This window comes from Prionailurus viverrinus, chromosome B1, assembly GCF_022837055.1.
Source record: "Prionailurus viverrinus isolate Anna chromosome B1, UM_Priviv_1.0, whole genome shotgun sequence".
In the NCBI taxonomy this organism is placed as follows: domain Eukaryota; kingdom Metazoa; phylum Chordata; class Mammalia; order Carnivora; family Felidae; genus Prionailurus; species Prionailurus viverrinus.
The window spans coordinates 80,829,347-80,841,167 of record NC_062564.1 but is presented as its reverse complement, the minus strand read 5'-3'; the positions used below and the strand labels follow the sequence as shown (position 1 = coordinate 80,841,167).

Genomic DNA, 11,821 nt, shown 5'->3' with positions numbered 1-11,821 from the left:
TTTTATTATACCAACAATCCATGTTCATTGGAAAATGTGGTAAATTTTAAAACTTGAATTTATATCCCCTGAAATTCTATCTTTAAGAAATAACAACTATTAATATTTTATGGTATATCTTTCAGGAATTGCTTCTATGCATATTCAGTAATATAAATAAACCATGCAAATTTTAGGATTTGTTCTTATATATATTCACTAATATAAATAAGCCAATACAAATGTACATGTATATATGTGTATCTATCTATCTATCATCTATCAAATCTATCATCAATGTATCTATATATCTATTCATTCTAAATAAATAGGTCTTCTTTCCTCACTTCATGGTATTGTAATATCTTTCTTTTCTGCCATTAAATATACAGCCAAATCCAAGGGTGACATTAAAAATTATTAATGATTACTGTTTCATGGACACCAAGCAATGAAAGGACAGACTGTAGCCCAAAGGTTTACGACTATGGCAGGCATCAGTCCTTTAATTGCTAGATCAGGAGGTGGGGCTGTGGTCATCCTAGAGGAGGGGCTGGCAGAGTATCTAGGCACTGGATAGAAGGACCCAGGGCAGTCATACGGAACTGCAGCCAACAGAAACATTTGGCTGAACATTTCAGTATTTTCATAACTGGCTTATATTTGGGGGCAGCCAAGCCAAATATCAACTCTACATTCATCATTTTTAGTTATTGTATTTTGTTCCATGGTATGGTAGAGTAGCATTATGTACCACACCCGCCCCTCCCCCTTCCCCTATGAGGCAGCTATAGGAAGGAACATTGGTTGCCTCAGTTGCTGAGGGTGGCCCTTGGCTGACAGCTGGCACGGAAACAGAGACCTCAGTCCTACAGCTGCAAGGGGTTGAATTCTGCCAACAACCTAACGGAAGGTGGAAGCAGATTCTATTTTCTGGCAGATAAAGAGCCCAGCTCAGCAAACACCTTGACTTTGGCCTTCTGAGACCCAAAACAGAAAACCCAGCCACTCCAGCCTAGACTTTTGACCCGCAGAACTGTGAGGTTAATAAATGAGCATTGTTTTAAGCTGCTGTATTTGTAGTAATTTATTACGGCAGCAATAGAAAACTAATATACCTAGTATGAAGGTACTATAAATTATTTGACCCATTATTTATTATTGGGAATTTAGGTTGAACCTAGGTATTATTTGTTTGTTCTTATGCTAGCATGAGAAAGTAACTTCAATAATAGCATTGTACTTTCATCATTTCTCACTTGTCTGATTATTTCCTGAGATAAATCCTTAGAAATGAAATTGTAGGGTCACAGAGTTTTTAAAAGCTTTGGTACATACTGTCACATCACTCTCAGATTTTTTTCTTTTCTTCTTCTTCTTTTTTTTTTTTTTACAATTTGCATTTCTACCCCCTTGTTTACTCACCATTGTAACACCAGTTATTTTTATTCTTTGTAACTTTTGATCATGTAATAGGCAAAATATTAGTATTACATTGTAGTTTTAATTTGTATTTCTTTGAACACCAGCAGATGCAGAACATGTTTAAAAGTTTAGGGATTATAAAGTGGGGATAAGCTTATTATTCTCTGATGCCAAATTTACTCAGCCTGGTGAATCCTAGATTGTCCAAGCAAATAATTATTGAGACTGTTAAAAGAAATTTTGAGGTAATTCACATATATATACTCAAAATCCAAAAATTTGGCCACAATAACCTAATGTAATTAAGTGCAATCTCATAAAGTTTATAGGTATGATTCTACAATGAACTGTTATTTCAGATAGAGGTTGAGATGTTAGATACAAAAGCAAGATGTTTGGAAAGAAAAGCAATTTTTAGTGGGGTAGTAAATAAACCTACAGCATTTTAGTCTTTTTCTTTCTTTGATTTTCAGTCAATTTAGATCATAATTTTTAAATATAAAAATCCCATAATAACCACATGGCCACACTACTCTCCAGAATATAGTTTATACTTTTGATGGTATGTGTGTGTGGATGGAGGAGAGTTAAATATCTGCCAGTGGTAATGATAATGTAATACTTTCTTTAAAAATAACTGAACAAAGTAACTTTGGTAGGAAGGCATTAAAACTGTTTTATCTTATGCAACGCTTTCATGGCTCAGTTGGTTGAGCCTCTGACTTGATTTCGGCTCAGGTTACGATCTTACCGTTGTGAGATCAAGCCCTAAGTTGGGCTCCATGCGAGGTGTGGAGTCTGTTTGGGATTCTCTCTCTCTTTCCTCTCTCTTTGACCCTCCCCTGTTCATGTTCTCTCTCTCTCTCTCTCTCTCTCTCTGTCTCTCAAAATAAATAAACTTTCAAAAATAATTTTTGGACAATCTTACTAAAAAAAACATGATATCATAGAGAATTTTTAAAGGAGAAACTGAATGCTAAAGTAATTATAGCACATTATGGAGTGATGTATTTTAGGCACTGTTATTTTGATTAAAACGGTATGTGAGACCATTGTAAACACTTAGGTTCTCAGGGAGTGGTCCTTGCCACCCTATGTCTGGAAGAGCCTTTTACAGAGACTTGCACTTGTTGCAAATTGTGATTTGCATCTGTCGTCACAAAACTTTGCTTTAGTTTTCATATTTGTTTTCAGTTTCACAAATAAAAGTGACTCCAGTTGAAATTTAAGGAGAAACCGCCAAAGAAACCTTCCAATTAGTTCCATTAGAAGGGATAGTAGGGTGACTATTTAGCATTTAATTGTATATTCTGGCTTCTGTTGACCTTCCCAAGAGGTGTATGTTTGATCTAATTTGCTGAAGTATTTGTAGAGATGTGGGCGTTTTGATTAAAAATATTCTCACAAAACTTTCCAGACACATTTTTAAGGATCTTATAGTTAAGAAGACACTATCATAGAAGGCTATTGTTACAGAAAAAGCTTCAAAGGAAAAAAATAAATATTTGTTATTTGAATTTAGAAGTTCAAAGCCAGAATTGTTCTTGTGAAAGGAAAAAGTTTTCTCATGGCTGATCTTTTTAAATAGAGATGAGATGGTGTATTTTTAGTGAAAATGGTTAAGGAAACATTTTACATATAGTAGAAGAACCTTTTTTGTCTTCAATGTTTTTTATCGTTAAAACACATACCCACAGCATATAGTCCTGCATGTGGAAAAAATTGAACCAATACAGATGTATAAAAAATAAAATCGGGGCACCTGGGTGGCTCAGTCAGTTAAATGTCCAACTCTTTGTCTGGCTCAGGTCATGATTTCACGGCTTGTGAGTTCAAGCCCCGTGTTGGGCTATGTGCTGATAGTGCCGAGCCTGCTTGGGATTCTCTTTCTCTCCCTCTCTATCTGCCCCTCCCCTGCTCCTGCTTGCTCTCTCTCTGTCTCAAAATAAATACATAAACTTAAAAAATAAAATAAAATAAAATAATTCTGGTTTCCCATTCCCTAGAGAAAATTCCAGTTCACATTTGGGTGTAAATCATTTAAGACCTTTTTCTATACTTATACGTATATACATAACCACAAATATACACAGCTATATTTAAATAACAGTGTGATCAGGCTGAATTTACTCAATAGCCACATCTCCTTTTTATTTTTAAGTCCAATTTATTGAGTTACAATTTATGTAGTAAAATTCATCCTCATGGGGCGCCTGGGTGGCGCAGTCGGTTAAGCGTCCGACTTCAGCCAGGTCACGATCTCGCGGTCCGGGAGTTTGAGCCCCGCGTCAGGCTCTGGGCTGATGGCTTGGAGCCTGGAGCCTGTTTCCGATTCTGTGTCTCCCTCTCTCTCTGCCCCTCCCCCGTTCATGCTCTATCTCTCTGTCCCAAAAATAAATAAACGTTGAAAAAAAAAATTTTAAAAAAAATTCATCCTCATGTATACAGTATCCTCATGTATACACTACTCCACTACATTTGAGTAGGGTATATGGTTGTACAATGACCACTAAAGTCAAGATACAGAACATTTCCATAGCCCCCGAAGTTCCCTCATATCCTTTTATAGTCACTTCCCTTCCTCTACCCTCAGCTCATGGCAATCATCCATCTGATTTTTGTTCTGCAGTGTTGGCTTTTCCAGAATGTTATATAAATGCAATTTTTGTGATTGGCTTCTTTCTTTTAGCATAATGCTTTTGAAATTCATCTTGTTATATGTGTCAACAGTTGCTTTCATTTTATTGCTGAGCTGTATTTCATTTTATAGAATATGCCACCATTTTTTACTCCCCAGTAGATGGATATTTTGGTTCTTTCCAGTTTGGGGCCATTATGAATACAACTGCTATAAATATTCACAGACAGGTCTTTGTACAGATTTATGTTTTCACTTTTTTTGGGTAAATAACAGAGTGGGGTGCTGGGTCATATGGTGTGGTTTAAATTTATAAGGAACTACTAAACAGCTGTACAATTTTGCATTTCCATTAGTGATTTTGAGAGTTCTAGTTGCTCCACATCTTTACAACACTTGGAATTGTCAGACTTTTAAACTGCAGCCATTTTCCTTGGCATGTAGTATGATATCTGCTGTGGTGTCCATTTGCAATTCTCTAATAATTAATGATGTTGAGGATCTTTTCATGTGCTTATTTGCTATGTATCTTCTTTGGTGAAATGTCTGTTCAAATCTTTTGCCTCTTATATTTCATTCTTTGTCTCAATGAGTTATGAGTTCTTTATATATTTTTGATATTAGTCCTTATCAGACATATTTTTCAAATATTTTCTTCCAGTTTGTGATTTGTCTTTTTTTAAAGAACTTTTTAATTTTTATTCCAATTTTACTGACATATAATTGACATATAACGTTGTATTCATTTTAAGGGATGATATAATGATTTGATATATGTATGTATATATTGCAAAATGATTACCACAGTAAGTTTATTTACCATCCATCACCTCACAAATTTACAAATTTGTTTTACCCCTTGTGATGAGAACTTTTAAGATCTCTGTTAGAAACTTTCAAATATACAATATAGCATTGGTAACTATAGTCACTATGTTGAGGATTTTTGCATCTATATTCATAAGGGATATTGGTCTATAATTTTCTTTTCTTCTAGTGTCTTTGGTTTTGGTAACAGGGTAATTAATGCTGGTCTTGTACAAGGAAATTGTTCCCTCCTATTCTATTTTTTGGAAGAGTTTGAGAAGTATTGATCTTAATTCCTTTAAAAATATTTGGTAGAAGTTTGCCTGGGTGGTTCAGTCAGTTAAGAATCCAACTCTTGATTCAGCTCAGGTCATGATCTCACGGTCATGAGACTAAGCCCTGCGTCCAGCTTCATTCTGGGCATGAGACCTGCTTGAGATTCTCTCTCTCCCTCTCCCTCTATCCTTCCCTGCCTCTCAAAAAAATTATTGTGTTGAAATCATCAGTGAAGCCATCAGTCCTGGGATTTTATTTGTTGGGAGGTTTTTGACTACTGATTCAATCTCCTTACAAGTAATTACTAGTAAAATACTAGTAATAAATACTAGTAACTAGTAATTTAAGTAGCTACTATTGCTCTATCAGAATTTGTATTTCATGATTCATTATTGGTAGGTTGTATGTTTCTAGGTATTTCTCCATGTCTTCTAGGTTGTCCAATTTGTTGGTGTATAATTGTTTACAGTGGTTTCTTATGATCCTTTGTATTTCTGTTTTCCATTGTAACATCTACTCTGTCATTTCTAGTTTTGTTTGAGTCCTCTTCCTTTATTCTTGATGAGTCTACCTAAAGGTTTGTCTATTTTATTTTTTAAAAAAAACAGCTCTTATTTTCATTCATCTTTTCTACTGTCTTTTTCGTCTGTATTTCATTTATTTCCACTCTGATCTTTGTTACTTCATTCCTTCTAGTAACTTTGGACTTAATTTCTTTTTCTAGTTCCTTGAGGTATAAAGTTAGGTTCTTTATTTGAGATCTTTTTTTCCCTCTTAATATAGGCATTTATCACTTTGAGCTTCCCTTTTAGAACTGCTTTTACTGCATCCCTTAAGTTTTGGTGTGTTGTATTTCCATTTTCATTTGTCTCAAGGTATTTTTAAAATTTCTTTGATTAGCCTGTTGACCGGTTGGTGGTTCAGTAGCAGGTTGTTTAGTCTCCCCATATTTGTGATTTTTGCAGTTTTCTTCTTGTAGTTGATTTCTAGTTTTATACCATTGTGGGTGGAAAGGATGCTCAATATATTCTCAACCTTAAATTTTTAAAGATGTGTTTTGTGGCCTAATATATGATCTATCCTGGAGAACGTTCCATTTGTACTCTGTGTCTTTTGGATGAAGTGTTCTGGATATGTCTAAGTCCATCTGGTCTAATGTGTCATTTAAGGCCAATGTTTCCTTATTGATGTTCTGTCTTGATTATCTACCTATTGATGCCAGTGGGAGTATTAAAGTTCCCTACTATTATTGTATTGCTGTCGATTTCTCCCTTTAGGTCTGTTAATATTTGCTTTCTATATTTAGGGGTTCTATGTTGGGTGCATAAACATTAACAAATGTTATATCTTGTTGTTGGATTGTCTCCTTTATCACTGTATAATGTCCTTCACCTGTTATTACAGTCTTTGACTTAAAGCCTGTTTTGTCTCATATAAATAAAGCTATCTTAGCTTTCTTTTGGTTTCCATTTTTATGTAATATGCTTTCCCATCCCTTCACTTGCAGTTTCCTGTATCTTTAAAGCTGAAGAGAGTCTCTTGTAGATGACAATAGTTGGGTCTTTTTTTTCTTTTTTTAATCCATTGAGCCACTTGATGTCTTTTGGTTGGAGTATTTAGTTCATTTACATTTAAAATAAGTATTGATGGCTTGGACTTTTTGCCACTTTTAAACTTGTTTTCTGGCTGCTTTGTAATTCCTATGTTTCTTTCTTCTCTTGCTCTCTTCCTTGTGATTTGATGATTTTCTGTAGTGTTATGCTCATATTCCTTTATGTTTTGTGTAACTACTATAGGCTTTTGCTTTGTGGCTACCATCAAGCTTACATAAATATATTTATAACAATTTATTTTAATATGATAAGAACTTAAATTCCAATGGTATGCTCTGTCCTTTTTCTTACTAGATTATCTTTTTCTTTTTTTTCCCCCTTCCTCCTCATCTTTTCCTTCATTAATCTTTTTTCATAAATTATTTGTGTTTTATGGGCATTAGTTTTTTTGATTGTTGTTGCAAATTCTTCTGCTCTGTCATTGCGCTTTTAATTTTGTTTAGTGACCTTTTCACTGTATGAATATTTTAATGTAATCACATATGTTGTAGTCATTGTTAATTCTGCACCTGACTTTGATTTCTTAATTAGGAAGGCATTTCCCAACCTAAAATTAGAAACACAATCCTGTTGTATATGATAAATATACATATTTATCATATATTATATCATATATATCATATTATATATATCATATATTCTGTATGATTCCATATATTTATAATCAGATAATGTAAGATGGGAAACACATTATAGATTTTGTTACTATATAGAAAACCAGGGTTTTTGGGGTGCCTGGGTGGCTCAGTCGATAAAGCGTCTGACTTCGGCTCAGGTCATGATCTCAGTTCATGAGTTCGAGGCCCACATCAGGCTCTGTGCTGACAGCTCAGAGCCTGGAGCCTGCTTTGGATTCTGTGTCTCCCTCTCTCTCTGTCACCTGCTCACACTCTGTCACCTGCTCACACTCTGTCTCAAAAATAAACATTAAAAAATTTTTTTTTTTACAAAACCAGGGGTTTTAGTACATTTATTATGGTAAAGACACATTAGGGGAGAGGCCTAAGACTGAAGGATTTTCCTAATCTTTTATAATAGACATGGATACATTTTATTATGCAGTTCATCTTTGAACAAGGTAGGGGTTAGGAGCACCAATTCCCTGCACAGTTAAAATCCACATATAATTTTGACTCCCCCAAAACTTAACTACTAATAGCCTAATGTTGACCGGAAGCCTTACTGATAACATAAAACAGTTGATTAATACATATTTTGTATATGTATTATATACTGTATTCTTACAATGACAGAGTAAACAAAGTGTTAAGAAAACCACAAGGAAGACAAAACATAGTACTGTACTATATTTATATAAAAAATACATACATGTATAAGTGGACCTACACAGTTCAAACTTGTGTTGTTCAAGGGACAACTATATCCTATCAGCCCAAAGTATCATAAAATATAGTTCTACACAATGTAATAATAGTGTTAAGAAACATATATTTGGTTTTTGTCCCCGATTCCTGGCACAGAGCTCCTTATGTAATACAATAAATTAAAATTTGGTTAAAGGTGAAAGGAATATCTTTTGTTACAATATTTGATTTTTGTCCCCAGGTCCTGAAATAGCTCTGGAATGATAAAGGTGAAAGGATCATTTTTGCTATTTATAACAAGCCCCTTTCATCTACACCAGAGTTTAATGAGGTGACTTTTGCAAAGCCCTTAAGGATGGGGTCTTGTTGCCAGGGAAGCCAACCATGTGATTAGAGTTTAGAAACTTTCAGCCCTATCATCTGACCTTTGGGGAGGGAGAGGGGCTGGAGGCTGACTTAATCAATCATACCTATGTTATGAAGACTCCATAAAAACCCCAACTGAAAGGATTTGGGGGAGCTTCTGGGTTGGTGAATGTATAGAGGTGCGAGGAGGGTTGATGTACCCAGGAAGGGCTGGAAGCTCCACCCCCTCCCCCATACCTTGCCAATGTATCTCTTCTATTTGGCTCCTAATCTGTATCTTTTATTATATTCTTCATAATAAACTGGCAATGTAAGTATCTGTTTCTCTGAATTCTGTGAGCTGATATAGCAAATTATTGAAGTCAAGGAGGGGGTTGTGGGAATTCCCAGGATGTAGCCAAGCCAGTCGGAAGTATAAGTGACACCTTGGGACTTGTGACTAGCATTTGAGGTGGGAAACATCCTTGTAGAACTGATCCCTTAATCTAGGATCTGTGCTAACTTCTGGCAGTTAGTGTCAGAATTGAGTTAAAGTGTAAGGCACCCAGTCAGTATCTGCTGAGAATTAGAAAATTGCTTAGTGTGTAAAACTTCATGCATTTGGTGTCACAAGTGGTGTGAGTAGAGGAAACAGATGTTTCTTTTACAAGTAAAGCACTGTTTCAAACAGTGCTTATCAATATGTCTTTATTGCTTATAATCTTTCAATTATGTTGAAATTTCTTCCTGAAAATTTAATACATATTTCCCCATGTTTATTCAGTATAGATTTCCTTAAGTTTAAAATGATTTTCTCTGGGTACCTGGGTGGCTCAGTCTGTTGAAAGTCTGACTCTTGATTGCGGCTCAGGTCATGATCGCAGGGTCATGAGATCGAGCCCTTTGTTGGGGTCTGCACTGAGTGTGGAGGCCTGCTTGAGATTCTCTCTCCCTCTGTGCCCCTCTCCCCCACTTGCACACTCTCTCTAAAAAAATTTTTTTAAAGAAAAAATAAAATTATTTTCTCATTAGACACAAGCAAATTTGATTCTATAATTACACTTTTCTTGTGGAATAGTGGATAAGAGGAAAATTTATAGTTTGTTTTATGAATAATTGTTGATAGTTCTAAGCATTTGAGATACATTTTTTATTCTCATCAATTTTAGATTAAATTTGTAGTAGTACATTGCAATACAAAATCCAATCTAAATATAGTCATAGTTTTATTATAACTTTGTATTATTTGTAACATACTCCTATGACAGTTATCAAACACAAAGGTGACATGATAAATTTCTTCTTGCTTTGTTGCTGAGTCAAAAGCTGGTTTAAGTCTCATTTTTTTGATTATCTGGAAATCTGAAATACATAAATTACAAAATTTAATCTTATATTGGGGCAGAAAGTAAAAGACATTTCCTTGAAAGATATTTTGTTTTCTTTAATTTTCCAACATGGCTTAAAAGATGAAAAACACTTAACCTTATGTAACATTTAAAAGTAAATCTGTGATTTTTTTTTAGACAGTGTTTAAGTATTATCAAGTACTAGATGAAATTATTCTTGTGTTTGGAGAATCAGTTTATGCTTAATATTTTGCCTAATGTATATGCAATAGAAACTTTTAACTTGGTTTATCTTACCCATTGAGTTCTTCCGAATTCTCTGGGATTTGATACAAACTTTCCGTTGTGGGTTTTCTAGATCCTCCTACAGGAAAAAAGATGTGTAAATTTAATGGTTTATCACAAATATAATTTACAGTTATATTGAGCTTGAACCTGGGAGTCTCTTTTCAGAGATACCTATCCTGGTCACTTGAATGATCAAAGTGAATGTATTACTTGTGTCACCAGGGCAGATTATATTAGTCAAAGATAGCCACAATATCTCCCACTTTACATGTTTCTCAACAATATGATCTTCAAGTGGTGGAATCTAATTCACCTTCTCTTGAAATTGGGCTAGGCTCTGGACCCTTTGTAATCATTAGAATGTGGAGAGAGTGGCTTCATGATTTCTGAGGTGAGGTCAGAAAAGGCTGTGCAGCTTCCTCCTGGTTTGCTCAGGGTGCTTGCTTTAGAGGAAGCCAGTCACCATATAAAAAACCCTACCATCCTGCCATCCTGGAGAGACCACATAGAAGATGCTCCAGTTGACCTTTCCAGCTGAGTCCAAACTTCCAGCCATCCCTCCAAGGCTCCAGTCTGTGAGGAAAGCTGTCTTGGATCCTTCAAACTAGCCTATCTGTCAGCTGAGCACCACCATCGGGTGACCTCAACTCATGTCTAGCCAAACCATGGTTGAATTCCTAATCCACGGAATTCTTGTGATACATAAAATGGCAACTGGAATAGCCACCTTTTGGGGGACAAAATGACTTGTTAGAACAATACTCAAAAGGAAAATTAATTTAGATAACAATATAAAGTATCCAAATAATTAAATCAGATACAGGAAATGTATACATATTAATAGGTGTGTTAATTTTTTATTGGACTTTCATATCTGCCCTTCAACTTTTGAGTTGAATCCATTGGGACTAATCCAATAATATGCTCTACATTCTTGCTTATCATAGGCCTCCGACTCCAGGAGCCCTTTCATTTCCTGTATTCTATTCTATTCTATTCTATTCTATTTTCTTTTCTTTTTTTTTTTTAATTAAAAAAAATATTGATTTATTTTTGAGAGACAGAGAGAGAGAGAGAGAGAGAGAGAGTGAGCAGGGGAGGGGTAGAGAAAGAGAGGGAGACACAGAATCTGAAGCAGGCTCCAGGCTCTGAGCTGTCCGCACAGAGCCCAACGTGGAGCTCAAACTCATGGACTGAGAGATCATGACCTGAGCCGAAGTCAGATGCTCAACCGACTGAGCCATCCAGGCTCTACCCCTGTATTCTATTTTCAATAAGGCTCTATACATTTCCTATTTTGTCCCCATCTCCTACCACAACTCTGGAAACATTTCCACTGTATCCTCATTCCATTTTCTGAAATTCTCTTTACTTTCTTGCTCTAACAGAAACATGGCTGCCCTCAAAGGACACTGCCAGCCCAGCAGCCTTTTTTGTTTCTCTTTTTGTCAGTCTGGCTACCATTGGACCTGGAAATGGACAGATGTCCTCCTTACACTTTATTGTTCTCTTTCAGGACACTCACCTTCCTTCCTTCCTTCCCTTCCTAAAACTCAGTCATCAGTTTATACGACCAACTATTGTTGTGATCTACCCACAACTGGGATCATTCTCAGTTGATTTTATCATTGGCTTATTGTTACCTTCCTACTACTTTCTTAACTTAGCGATTTAAATGTACATGCAGAAGATTCTTCACCTTGGGTCCCAATTCCTTGAGCTCGGTTCTTTTCGAGCTGGTCCCACACCCTACTGCAGCCATTGATTCCCATGGAC

The 11,821-nt window shown here is 35.6% G+C and overlaps 1 protein-coding gene across 2 annotated transcripts in view; it reads right to left on the bottom strand.

Moving 5' to 3' along the window:
• Window positions 1-9,621: 9,621 nt before the first annotated feature.
• TTC29 (tetratricopeptide repeat domain 29) overlaps window positions 9,622-11,821 on the bottom strand; it is a 241,490-nt gene continuing 239,290 nt past the window's right edge. For both annotated transcript variants that reach the window (XM_047856371.1, XM_047856370.1), the window contains 2 exons: window positions 10,055-10,121; window positions 9,622-9,770 (listed from right to left, as the gene is read on the bottom strand). In XM_047856371.1, coding sequence (XP_047712327.1) covers window positions 9,740-9,770; window positions 10,055-10,121 — 98 coding nt within the window. In that variant the 3' untranslated portion in view covers window positions 9,622-9,739. The remainder of the gene's footprint in view (window positions 9,771-10,054; window positions 10,122-11,821) is intronic.